General features: G+C 37.0%; 1 protein-coding gene across 4 annotated transcripts in view; it reads left to right on the top strand.

The window, feature by feature from the left end:
- Positions 1 to 18,593, top strand: part of CXXC4 (CXXC finger protein 4) — a 55,068-nt gene that overhangs the window by 22,100 nt on the left and 14,375 nt on the right. For all 4 annotated transcript variants that reach the window (XR_009259409.1, XM_058721763.1, XM_058721761.1 and 1 more), the window contains one exon: positions 224 to 1,560. Coding sequence is in view for 3 of the 4 variants with exons in the window: in XM_058721763.1 (XP_058577746.1) it covers positions 481 to 1,560 (1,080 nt within the window). In the remaining variant the exon portion in view is untranslated. The remainder of the gene's footprint in view (positions 1 to 223; positions 1,561 to 18,593) is intronic.

The following is an 18,593-nucleotide window of genomic DNA, read 5'->3' on the forward strand; positions in this document are numbered from 1 at the left end:
GAGGAGCTGCGGTGTGCTGTGGGGTGGGAGGGAGTGGGTTGGGAGCGTGTGTGGGGGGGGTGGGCGGGAATCGGGGGGTCACGTCTTGATGATTGTCATGCAAACGACCTGACGAAGAATGCGGGAGCTCTCAGTGTCTGCGGTGGGGTGGTGAGGGAGGCTGTTTATTTATTTTTAATCTTTTTCCTCGTGCAGCTCGTTGGAATGACTTTCTTTATTTTAGTTGTAACAGTTGGAGGATAATGCTAAGGAAGACGCTGCCTGGGAATTCACCGTCTGTGGAAATGCGCCCCAGAGAGGAATAAAGCAGTCCTCACCTTGCTCTCCCCATCCGGACCCACTTTCCCCTCCCGCCTCGGCCCCCACCCCGACACCACCATCACCCCCTTCCCTCCCCCCCACCTCCCCCCCTTTCCCACCCAGGTGTCGGACCAGGCGGTCCCCACTTCCACCCTGCACCCCTTCTTCCCCCCCTGCACCATGAACACCAATGTCTGCGTGGAGCCCGGGCCGAGCCCGGAGGCCCCGGGCTTGCCCAAGGAAAGCCACCTGCCCGAGGGGGCCCTGAACAGCCTTGTGGATTACAACTCGGAGATGGAGCGCTACCGCTCCTTTGCCACCTCCTTCTACAAGACCAACGGGGGCGCCTTCCCGCAGGCGGCCAAGATCGCGCGCATCACCACCCCCATCTTCCCCAGCAGCGCCGCCGCCGCCGCGGCCGCCGCGCGCATCGGCATGTCCCCCTGGAACTGCGACAACGCGGCCACCGCCGCCGCCGCCACCGCCATGCTCTGGGGCAGCGGCGGGGGCGGGGGCGGCGGCGGGGGCGGCGGCGGCGGCGGCGGGGGCGGCGGGGGCGGTGGCGGGGGCGGCGGGGGCGGCAGGAAATCCTCCTCCGCCGCCGCCTCCTCCTCCGCCTCCTCCTCGGCAATCCTCCCCGCCGGCGGTGGCGGCGGTGGCGGCGGCGGCGGCGGTGGCGGCGGCGGCGGCGGCGGCAGCAGGACCAGCATGCACCACCGAAACGACTCCCAGAGGCTGGGGAAAGCTGGCTGCCCGCCAGAGCCGTCGTTGCAAATGGCAAATACTAATTTCCTCTCCACCTTATCCCCTGAACACTGCAGACCTTTGGCGGGGGAATGCATGAACAAGCTCAAATGCGGCGCTGCTGAAGCAGAGATAATGAATCTCCCCGAGCGCGTGGGGACTTTTTCCGCTATCCCGGCTTTAGGGGGCATCTCATTACCTCCAGGGGTCATCGTCATGACAGCCCTTCACTCCCCCGCAGCAGCCTCAGCAGCCGTCACAGACAGTGCGTTTCAAATTGCCAATCTGGCAGACTGCCCGCAGAATCATTCCTCCTCCTCCTCGTCCTCCTCAGGGGGAGCTAGCGGAGCCAACCCGGCCAAGAAGAAGAGGAAAAGGTGTGGGGTCTGCGTGCCCTGCAAGAGGCTCATCAACTGTGGCGTCTGCAGCAGTTGCAGGAACCGCAAAACGGGACACCAGATCTGCAAATTTAGAAAATGTGAAGAGCTAAAGAAAAAACCTGGCACTTCACTAGAGGTCAGAGGAGATGATTTCTTGTTTCCCAGTCTCCCCCCTTCCCTCCTCACTCCCCTCTCTTCTCCCCTTCAGGGCTTCTTGTCTGGCTTGAAGATGCAGTACCCCTTTCCTGAAGCTTCCTTCAGGTTGTAAGATACAGTCGCAGGTGGTTGCGAGGGCACGGCCTCTCCACCACCCTCCCCAGCTGCACTTCGCGTGGAACTGGCCTCCAGATGGGGGGGGGGGGGTGCGCCCCTCCTTTTTATCTGTGGTGGTAAACTAATGTAATTGGTTTAAAAAACTCAGAAGTTTCACATTCAGTATGGTCAAAAATGCCCCCTTGGCGGTTTCAAATGCCCCCCTCCCTCTTAGTATTAGTTTTAAAAGCATCTCTGCCCAAAGGATTGGACACTTCGCGTTTTATATACTTTTATAGGCTAAGGGAGACTTCTTAGTGGCCCAGTTATAACAGTGAGGGCACAGTTTGTGGCACAAAAGCCTATAGTTCCATTAAAACACAATCTGAGTGATCATTGAAGCTGAAATACATGGTTTCAAAAGGGTGTTCTACCCCCTTCTAGAATAGGTTTTTTTTTCTCTCTCTCTCTCCACCGTGATAAAAAACGTTTCTATTTTCCATTTTCTGCATATCTGGTGTTTTTTTGAGAAAGCAGAAATAATACGGAAAGCTGAACACCACCTGCAATTTTTAAGAAGGATGTGTCTAAGAATAAAGGGACGAAAGTAGTTCAGTTTGGGCAGGTGATGGTAATTCTATTTAAGAATTGTTTCACGTAGTTTCAGAAACAAATGATTCCAAAAAAATTTGGTTACCAAAGTATATTTCCTTTGGGCTCTGCATCTGACAAAGTAACCATTTTTGTGGTCACAAAATTGTTCTATACACCAAGCACAGTTTTGATTGATACCCTAGATGGTCAATAATAGTTTCTTTTTCCTATATGACCTTACAACAGGCATGTACTGATTACCACTAAAGTAATTGTTAAATTAGGCTTTTAATTATGTTAAATACAAGGAGTGATGTGTCTGGTGGAAGTTTCATATGGTAACTTGATCAAAACAAAAAGGGAAAAAATGTACAATCATAGGCAAATGGTTTTAGTGGAATGTTTAACAAAGAAATATGGAAAAGTAATCGTGTTTAGTCCCTTGATAAAATTTGCAGAGTAGATGGCAGGATGTTCATATATACTTGAGAATGTAGATAGTGGATTTAGCATTTGGGAATGTTCTGTGGGTCAGATTATAGAGTGAGACTGGCTCTCACAAGTTATTATCAGAGGGCACTTGCACATTCTTTTTAAAAATTGCGAGCACTGCTTCAAGGAGTTTTCTCCATGAAGGAGAACCTCTTTAAAAGGTTAAAAGAGGAAAGTTAAAGAATTCTGTTGCAGGTTTGAACACATATAAGATACAGATTTTTTTTTTAAGTTTTATTAATATACAAAGCAAATGGCACTTTGGGATTCCAGAAAAACCACAGTGTTGTATTGCTATCATTATTGATTGTGATCGGGTCCATCAAAATATTGCACTTACACCTCTTTATAAGAGAATCCATCTCTTTGTCAAGAGTTTGACTTGACTTCAGAGTGGTTACATTTCCTTTGGCAACGCTGCTTAAACAAAGATAATAGCAATTATAAAAATGCAGGTCTATCTATTAGGTGGCAAAAACTAGTTTTTAGTTTTTGAATTGTGTTTTTCTGGATTAATTTATTGCAACTTACCTCTAGTCTCTAAGGCCTATGGGAATTAAAATTCAGTTCATGATAAAATTTCCTGTTAATGCCCAGTTGATAAGGACTAGATGGCTTTATTTTTCCTCTTTAACTATATAGTATGTAGCATAATAGATTTCATGTTGCAAGTAGGCTACACCTTCAGCTAGACCCATGGCCCAGCCTGCATCCCGATTTAGAGTATGCAGTGGGAAGGGCCACTGAATAATTCTGATTTACTTAGTAAATAACCGCTCTGAAGGAGCTTAATGTGGCTATCAATAGGTTTTCTGCACAAGTTTCTATGCTGATTTGTCAGTCTAGACAAATTTCATAAATGTCCATTTTTTTTTCTCATTTGGGTAGTTTTTCCACAGACTTGTTGTGATGTTTAAATTCCTTAGACATTTTGATCACAGATGATCCCATAGTACTACCTTTTCTTTTAAATCCACATGCACAAAAGTTCTGTTGATCTTCAGAAAATGGGGTGTGGGTGAGAAGGGAAACAAATTTCAGTCTTCATAGAGCTCTCTGAAGATGTTTTCCTAACTACATACTCCTTCCTACAAGGTCATGGTTCAAGGCTAAGATTGTTAGTGGAATGCTATTTGGCAGAAAGAAAAAGTTTGGGGGAGGGGTTTTGTTTTGTTTTTTAATTGGCTAAGACTCTATCTAGCTTATTTTAAAAAGGCAATGGCAGCCTTAAGCACATGTGTAACCACACAGTTATGGTTGTAGGAAACCAGCTGGATGCATGTCAGAGTGACAGGGTTTACATGACTGAACCAAAGCTGGAGCAGTGTTTGCTGGTGGGTGAAAAGTCCCCTGCTGTCCTGCTTCCCTCTCTAATTTGGTTCCTGTAAGTTATCATCATCTGTGGAGATGTTTTAGAGATTGGATAGACTCCCTGGCTGAGGATAATGATTTGGGGTTTCATTATGGGTATTACCTGTGGACTTCAGGTTTAAGTTCAGTAGCTAATATTTGTTGGCTTTAAATTATGGACACCAATTAATAATTGCATCATAATCATTAGTTTTATTCTTATTTATCATTTCAAACCTCATGAGTCCTTCTTTCCATTGACTTATTCTCCTCCCAAAGACTGGAGGCTTGATCAGATTTTCAGGGTGAGTAAATTGAAATTAAGACAGATTCACATGGATGTTTTGGGATTCTTGCCCACATTTTTTAAAGCCCCCTCTCTGGCATTCCTTTTAGAACAACCTAACTTATTTTTACATTTTCCTGCTTCATCTCATGTTAAGAGCATCTTAATGCCTTGGAAATATGTTTATAAAATCACCCTCTTGATAATATTCCATAAGATTACAATGCACATAAAACAAATTTAGTTTTTCTGTGATACTGTGTATTTGCATAGAACACTGTTCATTTAGTCAATTAGTGTATTAAAAAAATTGTCACTAATTATTCAAAGCAGTTATTACAAATACTATATGCCCTTTTTGCAACAAAACTTACCTTAAAAACTTGCATCCTAAATGATCAATATTAAATTGAGAGATTTTAATAAACATGTGATTATGCATTATGATAAGTTACATAATAGCACTTTGTCTCATGGAAAGGTAATCAATCCTTCAGTTTTCAGATTCACAGTAGTTACATTTCTGATATGAAGATCTAACTTTTTAAAATATCTCAGCCTCATATGACTCAAGGGATAGAATCATCCCTTGGGCAACCCCAGCCTCTTAGTCCCTGAACATTGTTCAGGTGACATGATTGATCTCTGTGGGACAGCATTAGAAACCACACAGATCTGGTTTCTCTCCCATTAGCTGATTTATGGAATTACATTAGTAAGCAGCCCCTCAGGAGATTTCCCTGCCCCCACCCTTGGCTCTCAGCTCTAAGTTACACACTGGCATCACAAGCTGGAGAAGGGGCTTGAAAAGGGTACCTTAGAGGGAAGAGACTGAGAAACTAGAAACTCAAGAAGAAGAACAATTTCAATCACTTTCTTCTCTTTTCTCTCATTAAAAAATTTATCTGCTGAATATACATGCCAACAATTTTGGTTGTGCTTCTCAGTAGTTTGGTGGAAAACATCCAAATATTGCCCCAAACTTGATAACTTGATTTTTTTGAGGAGTGTTTTAGGGGAGGAGGGACACGTTTCTTTATATATGCTATTAAGTTCTGAGAGCCCCAGCCACCCAAATGACAATTGTAGAATTCTGGACAAAGCATTGTCTGCAAGGGAGATGGTTCCTGTTTCCCAAAGAAATTCATTTGTAGACCATGTGTAAAATAGGGTGTTCTTCACACTCAGCATCTGTCTAGTTAAATAATTGACCATGTTAATAAGTTTTTCAAGTTTGGTGACTTTTAAATAAAAAATTTATAGGTAAATACAGATGTTTCCTATCTTAAAGTGAAACATCCACCAGTTTGTCATGTTATATCATAATTTAAAAATGAGTTCTCAATTTTTAGTTTCAAAAATAAAAAACATGCCAGTTTATAAAAGCGTAAATTTTTGTTTTACTCTCAAAATGCGAATATATAACTATCAAGGGAAAGAGGAAAGTTTTCAATCAACTTAAACAGAATGATAGGATATTAACAGGTGTATAATATAGAAATAATGTAGGAAAACAATCCTGAATTTCATAAGTGATAAGAAAAAAGTTCAGAAAAGTTTAACTTTGACTAAAGTCAACTAGATTTGTGGTCAAGGCATCATACTGTAATACAAATCCAGTGCGATTTTCCTTCTATCACTAGATTTAGTGCAAGGTGGTCCAAAGTTGTTTTTAAAAGGACCATACATTTTCAATAATTCCTAAATGAAAATAATACCCCCACCCATCCAAATATCATGAAACTTCTAAGCAATCTTTGGCATGGCAATTAGGAATAGTAAAATAAAAATAATTAAAATTCATATTTAAGGTATCCTGTAGGAATGTTTGGGTGAAATTCAACTGTCCTCAAACAAAATACAAACCAATAAGCAACCAGAAAGCCAATCCGAGCAAATCAATAAAAACGACAACAAATTTTAGACTAACCAGATAAAAATATGGGACATTTTAAATAAGAATGAAGAGTGTATCTATTGATTAGGAAAATAAACAAAAGTTACTTGATTCCTAAACTTTTTGATGAGCTGATTACAGAAACAGTGCTGTGTATTTTGGTTAGCCTTAGTCAGCTGTTTTCCTGGGTGAATAGTTAGGAGTTTTGTATAGTCAGACTTACAGAATGATATTAACAGAGTAAATTTAAAAAAAATCGTCTGTCCACTAAAAATGGAAAGGAGTGCAAACAGGTGGGCATTTCATCCATATTTGCTCTAGTTTGCCAGGTTGGAGACTGATGATCTATATGGGAGTGACCCTGGAAACCCTGTAGGATGGAATCCTTCTGGATTCACAAGTAATATAAACTACTTGCATAGGTCGAAATGTGTTTTTAAAAACTCTTTTGAAATAGTTGGTACTTAGAACTGTTCAAACTGTTCAGACTTAGTTGGTTAGATTGTCTGAATGCATAGTTCGTTTTTACCTGAAAACAATTCACCTTTAATCTTGCTTTGAGAAAGCATAACAAAATGTCCTACTGTCCAATAAATTTCACAAGAGTGTATATGCTTCCATTTTTTACATGTTTTCTTAAATTATGCAAAACATTAAACTAATACATTCATTATGTAAAAATATCTAATCAAATTAGTAGGTTAAATTCAAGATTTAGTGAATGGCCCAAGTATATATCTACATTGGATAAAGGACTCACATCTCTTTTCGTTTTCCTTTATTTTTAGATTAGTCATTAAAAGGCAAAAATGCACCCAAAATAATGGTAAACTCTTCCATTTTTATGTGGGATTTTCAGTCACCGATTAGAATGTAGATGATCTTGGTTGGGAACGTGGAACACTTGAGAAAATACCATCTTTTACAAACATTTGTTTTCAAGAATACTTTTTATTGTAATCAGTGTAAATTTTGAAGATTTTGCATATTTGTAATTTTATTCCTTCACTTGCTTTGTGGTGCTTCTGTTCATTCTTGACATAGGTTTTCATCTGGCATTATGCTCTTGTCCTTATGAGTTTCAAAATATTTGGGGGAGCGGCACAAGGGTGGTCTATCTTTCAGTCGTATCTCGTTCCATCACATACAAACACCTGTCCTAAAATTGAATTATTCTGCACGTTAATCGACAAGCCTCCCTCCATTCAGCATCATATGTTTTCTGTTGTTTATTGAGTTATGTTGCACCATACTTCAGATGCGACAGCCATTTAATAATGTTGAAGACTTAGCTCTGCGGGGGCTAAAAGGATCCCAGCAGGCTTGTTAACTTCTACTCTAAAACATTATGAGAATTTTTTTTTTCCTCTGTGAAACTTCGGAGCTTTCCCTTAATTTGTTTTAACAGCCTAAGAATCTGAAGCCAGGTATGAGAGCGAGCCTGTTAAATTTGTCCTGTTTTTCCTTTTCTTAATATTTAATGCATTTATTTCACATTACATTACTTACTCTAAAGCAAATGGCAAACCAAAAATTACTTTTTTAAGGAAGTAATATTCAAGATGTATTTCTTTGATATAAAACCAAATATAGATTATATTAGGAAAGTATACTACTAGTTTCTTGGCTTTTCATTTCATTTATAATTAAAAATTATATTCGGGCCATGTGGCCACATTTAGATGATGTGTTATGGGAAGAGCCCATAGTATTGGGTAACTTACAGTTGAAATGTCAGGTACATCAGCATAACTTATCTGAACTTTATTTCCTCATCTATAGAATGGGGATAATAATACCCACTAAGTTACAACTTTTTGATATTATATGTAGGTTTGTATACTCTGCATACTGAAAGATGCTATGCAATTTCTCATTCCTATTTTAAAGTAGTCAATGAAAAGTAGAGAATAAGACAATTATGTTTACAGATAATTCAGTACACAGGCAGGCTACTTATAGTTTTCAGAAATTAAAGCCCAGATAAACTCTGTTGTAGCTTGTGTTTTCTGGATTTTTGCTTTAATCATCCAGTTCTCCAAATAACTGGCTTGATTTCACTTGGAAAGAGATAAACCTGATAAACAAGTTTTCCTTGTTCTTGTATTGTCAAATGCCCAGGAAAACTGCACAACTCACCCAGTCAAGTCAGTCAATGTGATGAGCCAAATTAAACACATTAGTGTGCTTCCTCCTTCCTCACCAAAAGCACACCATTGCCATTAATTTCTCTAACTTTTAATGGGGGCGGAGGTTGGGGGAGAGTGTATGTGTGTTTCCCTTTAACTCAATACCTTCGTTTGGTTACTCTTTTCTTTATTTGACAGACATGGGGAGTTATTCTAAATGTGAATTAGTTTAAGAAAATCATTGTGAAAAGAAATGGTTAAATGCTTGTGAATTCTAGTTGGAGAACATATTTAATAAATATTGGAAAATTTTACTTACTTTTGTTTTGAAAGATAGGTGTGTGGGGGGGAGTAAAACAGGTAGATATACATTCTGAGATAAAAAGTAAAATAACTATGAAGAACTTTCCTTTTTCTTCTTAATAAGGAGAGACTATTTGTGAGGTAAAGAAAGTTAGTGAGCGATAATAGAGAAGGCTGATGGTTTTCTGGGAGAAAAAAAGTGATAAACCCTAAGATAGGTGAGATACTAACCCAGAAAGCACTAAAAACCAAGTAGAAAGGAATATTCAAGTCAGGATGCAATGCAGTATCTAGAAGGAACTTTGTCAAGGCAGGATATGGATGTCTGCTTTGCTTCAGCAGTTACAGAAGTTTTGCAAAGAATGGAAACTATAAAATGAGGGAATATAATATTTTTATGACTTCACTCAATACATTTGGTTTGGGAGTCAGAGCTAAAGCTCAAGTTCAGTGGAGTGGCAGCTGAATCAGAGACAAGAAAAACAGATTGTGTTATAGCTGATGTTATTATTTTTACTTATGTCTTTGAAACATTTGGTAGAATAATTCCAAAGTGTAGCTAAAAGAGAATGCTTCCAAGATGGGTGGAAAATGGTGTCCCATTTGGATCTCCTCTGCATCTAAATTCATACTTTAGAGGACATTCTTGAGAACGTGAAGAAGTGTCAAATTGGTGAAAACTCTGCTGAAAGTGCAGTTTCCTGGTCAGAAATTAAACACACACACACACATACACACACACACACACACACACACACACACACACACCTGGATGACTGATAGAATCAAAAGGATAATGATCTAAGAGGATGAGAGGGGAAAAGGGTATATGTTTATACACCACCAAGACTTATGGCATTTCTGTATATTTCAGCAATTCTGGCAAATTCCAGAGAAGGTATATTTTCTTCAAAACCTTACAGAGTGAAAAAAAGTGGAATACATTTTAAAAGAAAGATAGACTATGTACATTTAATTCATTTAATTGTGCAGAAAGGATGATTGCGAGTGTTGGTGAATTGGTGGTAGAAAAATAACTGTGCTGGTGAAAGATTTGTCTATGGGAAATGTTCTTGTGTGTAGGTAAGATGAGACCAGTGATGGTTTTGGTGGAGTCAAGAATAAGGGAAAGAGCTAAAATTCTCAGTTGTATATAGATGGATAAAAATTGAAAAGATCTTCTAGTAAGCATTAAATATTTCGTGTGCTCTAATTTTCGTCCATGAAAAACAAAATAGAGAACATTGGCCTTTTCCGTCCCCAAAGAAATATAGATCTTTTGTGTAAGTCTGCTGTAGAGAATTAAATTCTTTATGAAGTGGGGTGGTTTTTGGATTTTCCTCATGTGATTCTCTTCACATGAATATGTTATTTGTGTGGTGTAGAGCTGTGTTTTTCAAACTGCAGGTGACAGAACATTAGTGGTCCATGTGTTGGCTTACCACAAGGATTTTTAGAAAGTAGAACAGAACAGAGTGGAACATAAAATATAAGAGTGCAGCACATATAGTAAGAGTACATATTGTTAAACTTCTGTTTCAGTTTGTATGTATACATAAATGTATGTGTATGCATGTACTAGGCTGCTATGTAAAATGTATCTCTAAGTGTTGGTTGCAGTCAAAAAAATTTGAAAAACACTAGTTTAGTGGCAGCAACAACACTATTGAACAAGTCTGTAGTGAGGAAAGAAATTATATTTGTAAATGGAACAATGTTAACAAGATAAAGAGTAAAATTTAAATGTCTTTCTTAAATAGTGTGTCTTTACTTCTCCTAGGCAGGTCTGTACCTATGCTGTATAATCCTGAATACATGGTATGTTACTGAGCACATAGAAAACCCCTGATAAATTCAATTCAATTTAACAAATCTTCAGGTAGGAACTCTTATTTTCTAAGGTTTGTGGTAAGTGCTGTGGATGTATACATACATATATGTTCATACACACACACACACACACACACACACACACACACACACACACAGTTGCTTAAGGACCTTAAATTTTCTTTATTTCTACCTTTTACAATACCCATCGAAATCCCTAACTCTACATCTTAGTCAGCCCTCCATCTAAAATACTTAATTTCCTACTTCATTCTCAACTCTCAATCCAAGAAATGGACACATTTAAAATGATATAATTGAATTAAGATGATATAATTGCTCTGGAAGCAATCTGGTACCTATTTATAAGCCTTGGGATTCCTTGATTCATCCTTGGCTTAGTTCTTCCCCAGATTTAAATAAGAAATACAAATTGCTGTTTATGATCTCTGCTTGGTTACCTCACGTGATTATGTGATGAAGTATTAAGTTTTCTTTAGTATTCTAGAATTTGTCAAGGAATAAGAAAACAAAAAGAATACTTGCCTTGAACATTTGAACATACTGAGAATCTACAGTATGACTTGTTATTTCAACTATATTTAACAGAGTACTGGAAACTCTTGTTTGACCTGAATAAAAAAGAAGTAAAGGAAGAAAAGGAGGGAGGGAGGGAGGAAGGGCAGGGAGAGTGTAGTGTTACAGATTAAAGGGAAATCAGAAAGGAGCATATTGGTAGAAAGGATTGTCATGCTCAAGGTCATCTTCTTGAGTCTGGTTTAAAGAAGACATTGGTAGAAATAGTTAATGTCTCAAAATTTCTGGAAAGATGCCGTAAGTCTGAGCTTAGACCCTCTAGAACCCCTCAGCATTGTTTCTTTTCATTTACCATAATGAAAAAAGTAGTTTCACAGAAACTAGGTTTTGTTTAGTGTTGTGTTTTTTTTTTCCTTTTAATTTCTCTTTAAGATTAATTAACTCAGGTCTACTGTTAGAAATGTAGCAAAGCCAAGGTGAGAAAACTAATGCTCAAAATGAAAAATAGTGTTTCGGGAGACAGAGGCCATCCTCTATCTATAAACAACTCATTTTTCAAAAATAACTGTAGTTTTTTGTGGCTATACAGAGAACTTCCTGGAAAATACAGAATATACATGTAAAAAAGACTCCAGAAAAGTGGCAGAAAGAATATTAATCACTACATCTTATAAATTCTATGCTTGAAAAAAGAGTTAGGCTTATTAATATACTCTGCTGGTTAGTTACCTTTGTGAAGGTGGCTATGTTTGCACAAAGATGGGGCAAAAGATATTCATAGAAAAATAAGTAATATATGGAAACTCTCTGAGGAGAAATTTCAATCTAAACATTTGAGGACTTGCTCTAGCCCAAGATTTGCTGATATTATGGTAGTGTAGAATGCTTAAGAGTATATATCCTCTTAATGAGGGAAATTAACCAAAATGTATTTCTAAAGAGCTAGATAAACATGTAATAACTTGATAAAGTTAAATTATAATAGTTACTGACTATATGGCATTTAATTTTGTTATTTAAAAAGAAAAAGAGAGAGACCAAAAACTGCATGTTATTCTCAGAAATATGGTTTTAACCAAGTACATTATTTTGATGATAATATCTTTATGACCAAAACATTTGGAACTGACTCTAAATTCCTCTAAGTAATTCATGGACCTTAAAACATTCTCTGTTTTTGGGCTGGGTCTATAGAAGTGGTTGGTATTTTGTCATAGAGGATTCCAAACCAGATGCAGTCCAGTGACCACATCCAAGATGCTAAGGAACTTAGCCTAGTGAGAAAAAATTTTATTAAAGTTATTTTCACTTTTTATATAATACAGAAAAAAAATATTTCTCAAATTCTCAGATCTATAATAATTCAAAGATAAGCACTGTAATTATAGACGTTTGGTGTAACTATTGTGTTTCATTTGATTACATGTTAGAGACTATCCAAATCATAGCTTTGATAGTTTTAAAAAGTCACCTCTTCATATTTTTTAATGTGGCTTCCTATTTCCTCCCATTTTACAAGAATATTTCCACAGTTCACTGTCTACTTTAAAATTAATCAACATCTTCAAAATGGTCCAACAACTTGATCAAGAAAAGAATGATGGTCATTTTTCAATAGCTGATCAGCAATGATCTTACCTAAAGGTATCATTGCATGAAACAGGATTAGTAGAGTGACTCTGAGGGTACATAGAATTATCTAACTTTTGTCTCTGCCAGATAGGTAGGTAGGTAGGTAGGTAGGTAGATAGATTAAGATTCATTTATCATATAACCACACGTATTTGTATATATATTCATAAGTGAAATCTAAGCATATGGAACATATAAGTAGAATTAATTCTAATCATTTTTATAGTATTGATGTTATTAATCTAATTCTTGCTTTTTACTCTGTTTTACATTTAATTTCCTTTCACACTCCCTCTAAGAACTTTTAACATAGGGTTAAAAATACTGTATATAATTGTTTTTCAGAAACACCTTTTTAATTTGTGGACTGTTGAAATTTTTTTTTCTTTCTGCGTACCATCCCATTACAGTTTATTTTTATATGTCCAAGAACATTTTCATCACTAAACAACTCATTTATAACACAATAAACTTACTTATTTTTTAGAAAGATGTGACTTGAAGTGTTTTTACCAAAATCAGTTGAAATATAATCCTACATAGCATTATCAAGAGACTTGCTTAAATACAGTAGTTGCATTAAATACTAGGACCAAAAGTGGGCGCCTTTTTGTCACTTTGGGACCCATGTCCAAGTCATGGCGTTCAGCTGTTACTTTCCTTCCTACCAACCCACTCCTATTCTTTAGACACACATTCTCCTTTAGGCAGTTATTTTCCTAACGGGCTCTACCACCACATTGATGTGACTTTAGCATCTGTATTACATACTATAACAACTCAGCTTTCCATCTACAAAGGTTAGCTAGGTTTGTCTTGTAAAACGTCATGCTGTCATAGTCTAAAACCATCACAGTGGTGATGGTGAGGGTGGTGGTGTTCGTGTAGGAGGAGGCGGAAGAGGAAGAACTGTCAATATTGGCAAAGCAGGAGGGGTGGTAGGAGCAATGGCCCGCAGAGAATGGATACTAATGAAAAAACCATTGCGAGTTCTCCACCATTAATCAGAGAAATCCTGGCCATAAACGTCAATTTGAAAACCAAAAAAGTTGAGTTCTCCTTATAATCATATTTAAGGCCTCCAAAAAAGTGGGTCATAAAACATATCCAGTTACTCATTTGGTTCTCTCTTTCATTTAGAAAGGGGTCTAATATTCCAGTTAATGGTAATACTGATAAATATTTTTAGTTGACATCTGGATAATGGCCAAAATAAAATGTGAGTGTAATATATATATTATACAGTTATATGATAAATGAATCTGAATTATGAGGAAAGTTAGTCTGATGCATATCACATATGTGATATATATATATACACACACACATATATATATATATATATATATATATATATATATATATATCATGCATATATCACAAATAGATATCGTACATATATCATACCACACATATGATATATATCACATAGTATATAAGGCATATATATTACAATAGAACAGAAAAAGAAAGGTGTGATCTAAAAAGTAGAAGCTATACTTATATTAATTTATATATTTTAATTGAAGTATTGTTAACAAATAAAGTTGTTTATGATTGCAATAACAGTAAGTTGTTAGACTGTGAGATTATCATATATCACAAAATAATTGTTCTCTCAGATTTACTGACCTATGCTATACTTGTGCTTGCTAAAAGTTCTAGCAAAGCTAGTGGGTTACTGGTCTATGATTTCTACAATATATTAATTATAAATAGGATATAGAAAAATATTTCTGCTAAAAAATTTTTGGTATGTCTCTAACATTTTCTAGGTATCATTTTAGATCATAATTATTAATTTTATCGATGTACTGTGTGTATTCCCATCCACAATATTGTACATAGAATAAAATTTTCCCTTCTCCAAGTAGGTTTTGAAATTTTGTCAGTAAAAGAAATTGAGAACCTATATAACTTGATGTTTTAGCATTCTTTGTGAACCAAATCGGAAAAAAAAATGTAGTTTTCTTCACCATCAGGAATGCTTTTCCTTTTCTTAATGCAAAATACTCTAAAGTTTTGAAGTTTCATATGAAGCCGAAACAAAATATAATCAAATATCTAAAGGCAAACATTGGTACCTACTATTATCTTTTGTCATACTTGCATACTTTCTAGTGCAAAATTTCAGTGATTCATTAAGGTGTCAAGTTCTTATGTGACAAGGTGAGCCAAATGCTGTGAGGTGTTCCCAGTTTCAAGGTCTTAGATGCTTGGAGTCTAAGAAACTTATAGGGTATTCTTCACAGGAAAACTATTTCAGCAGAGCTTAAAAGAGGCTGTATTGGCTAACTGCAGTTCTAAATTGCTTTGCTTTTGGTTGGAAAAAGTATACTTCACATCATTATATGAGAATCGAAAAATGATCGGATGATTTCCATTTCTTTAATTAATAATAAATGGGAAAACTAGAAATAATTTTCTGATTAGTAGAAGAATAACAGTCGCCCAAAACACTCCATGTTGGAAATCATTGTATTAAAACCATCCTGTTGTTTCACAGTAGAATTCCGAAGACCCAGGTGAATCACTGAGATTTTTGGATTCAAAAGTATATGAATAAATATTAGAAAGATATATTTAACTTTAGTTACAGAATTTTCAAATGTCATAAGTATTATCTCAATTTATAGCCTTATGCATTCTGAAGTAAATTTCAACATCAAGTTGCCTTTAATTTGCCCTTTGAAAGTTCATGTCTAGCTTTATTAAAATGATGAGTATTGTTTAGTGCTGTACTTTATATATTGTAAAAAAGGTATAGATATCCCATTTTCAGCTTTCAGGAGGTGAATTTTTTTAGACTTGCCATATTTTATTTTTTTTCATTTTAAACTTTTATTTTAGAGAGAGAGAGAGGGAGAGCAAATGGAGAGGGGCAGAGAGAGAGGGAGAGAGAAAGAGAGAGAGAGAGAGAGAGGGAATCTTAAGCAGGCTCTGTGCTCAGAGGGGGGCCCGCAGTGGGGCTCAATCCCATGACCCTGGAATCACAGCCCTTGGATCATAACCTGAGCTGAAATCAAGTCAGACGCTCAACCGACTGAGCCACCCAGCCACCTCTGGACTTGCCATATTTTAAACAAAAGTGTGTAGATGCAGGCTCAACCTGAAGATGTCACAGTTCACGTGACTGCTCAACAGGCACAAAAAAAGAAAAAAATACTCAAATTCTAAGGTGGCGGCTTTTGGTAGTTTTGTGTATTTTAGGTTGTTTAATTTATGTCTTCATTGCTGATTTAACAGAACTTAAATAATACCATTGCCGGAGACAGATTGATAATTTTTTGTATTCATTTTTTAATGTCAGTGTAAACTGTACTTGGGTTTGGGTTATATCATTCTTTTATTCAAGAAAGTATCATTGCTTTTTAAAGTTATTTAGGAGGGAAACAGAAGCCAGCCCTTTAAGCTCATTAGTTTAAGTTCTTTGGTATGTGGCTCTGGCTTTCATAGGGATGAATTCTCTGGAACACCATGCTTTACAGCAATACCAGAAGGAGAACTGAGGGCTGCAGGTTTCTCCACAGTCCTCCTGGGAGCAGGCTGTTTTTTGTCAGTGTTTGCACCTGCAGGAGCAGCGAAGGCTGTCTTAAACAATGCTGATCAACTCAATTCTATTCTTTACCTCTCCACCCCCTTCTCTTCCTGGGGAATCTGGCTTTCCTGTCACTCAGGATAATGATTTCCTGCAAGCATCACTGAGATCCAGAAAGTCACTGTAATCTCATCAAGAGTGTGATTCCCCAGCTGGGACTCTTGAATTTATATAACCCCGAAGGTAGGTAGGCAGGGTGCTTAGTCCCTCATTGGTGTGTTGAATCCACACAACATTTGAAATAAAAGTCCTCTTACAAAGATGACCTCATTCATTGGCAGGATTAGAGAAGACATGTCCCCAAATTAGTACAGACTTAATAAAAAATATATAATTTAAACAATATTTTATGTATGAAAACAAACAGTGTTGCCTTACCCATCTTGGCAGAAAAGAACTCAGTCCAGATATAAAGTAAATTTCCACTGAACCAATACAAATCAGGCAGGAGATTGGGCATACATTTTCTGCTTTGTGTGACCTATGGGGGACACTAAGGAGTTTTATTACTTTTTTAATCCTGAAATAACATTTAGAGGAACCTCATTTCAAGCTTCTGGTGAATGCCTTGATAATTTGTTCTAATTAACGCACCATTGGTTTTCCTGTTTTCTCACACATTTTAGGTGATTTCCCAACAAATCATTTTAGGCTTCATGACCTCATAAATCTTCATATAAGGGAGAAATCGTTTTTAAAAGATGCCACCCTGCTAATCTTCACCTTTACCCTACAGCGGTGGATGGTCTGTACCTTAGGTGTGGAGATATGTACTGGTCTCAATGTATGCATAATAATACACACACATCCCAGTGCTATTATTCTGTGACAAGATGCATTAGTAAAGAAAACCAGCTCTCTGTTTTTCTCATATTTGCATTATCTAATTAATTTTTAGTGGTAAAAAGCATTGAGAAATGATTATCTTTCTCCTCACAATAATGACCTTTGATCTCAGGTGGCATTTTATAAAGCTTGCCTTTTCTAAATATTGCAAATAAAACTGAGTAATGGAAGAGGGCACAGGAAGAGCAAAGAGCTGGAAAAGAGACTTCAAAATATATCTAAGACATAAGGAGTTCACCTCATTTAAAAAATGTACTCCATACATTTTTCTGTTTATCTTCATAAACATATATGTTTATCAAGATACAAGATTATCTAAGTATATACTTACAGTCTTGTTTCCAGTTGGCATCTGAGAGTAAATTGGCATCTCTATGTCATATTCTATACATGTAAATGTGAATATATATGAATATATATGCACATGTTTATTTTTCATATGTGAATCTGTAATTGCATGGATATGTTTGGATCTAACTTATCTTGTTAAAAATGACTACATTTATATAAGTATGCATACTTATATAAAATTTATTCTTAGTTGGCATCAGGCAGCAAGCTTAGCATCTGGTATAAACGTCTAAGTTTTCATTTACTGCGTGTGTGTGTGTGTGTGTGTGTGTGTGTGTGTAAAGCATGAATATTAGAATGAATATGTTGTTTTTTATGAGTTCATATAGTTCCTTTAACAGTGATTAAATAAATGTAATGAGCATATATAATTATATTTATCATTCAAAAGTTAATTTTGGAAAGTAGGAAAGGAGTTTTTCTTATCAACCAAATCAAATGATGGAGATTCCTGTATGCATAGTGAGCTGGAGAGAAGAAAACATTACACCATGAGGAGTAAGGATTAAAATATTAATAAGTACTAGTTATGTGGGAATAATAGACTTCCTTATTTGCATTTTTAAAGAATACTTCACAAGTTAAATACTTTTGTACACAAACTTGTACTTTGGGTACAAACTTGCATTAGAATCAGTTTGGGGCACCTGTCTGGTAGAGCACGGGACTCTTAATCTCAGGGTCGTGAGTTTGAGCCTCACATTGAGAGTAGAGTTTATTTTAAAAAATAATCAGGGCGCCTGGATGGCTTAGTTGGTTAAGCCTCCAACTCTTGATTTTAGGGCATGATCTCTTGGTTCGTGAGATCGAGCCCCACTTTGGACTCTGTGTTGACAACGCGGAGCCTGCACAGGATTTTCTGTCTCCCTCTTTCTCTGACCCTCCCCTGCTCACTCTCTGTCTCTCTCTCTTTCAAAATAAATAAACATTTAAAAAATAAAAATAAAAACTAAAGAATCATTAGTTTGTTGTTACATATTTATCTTCAAATTTATTGTGTTGACTGCAGGGACAGGTTTTTCAAAACTCTTTCTAGTACAAATAGTGAAAAGTGGCTTTGCTTTACAAATGG

This window comes from Neofelis nebulosa, chromosome 3, assembly GCF_028018385.1.
Source record: "Neofelis nebulosa isolate mNeoNeb1 chromosome 3, mNeoNeb1.pri, whole genome shotgun sequence".
Classification (NCBI taxonomy): domain Eukaryota; kingdom Metazoa; phylum Chordata; class Mammalia; order Carnivora; family Felidae; genus Neofelis; species Neofelis nebulosa.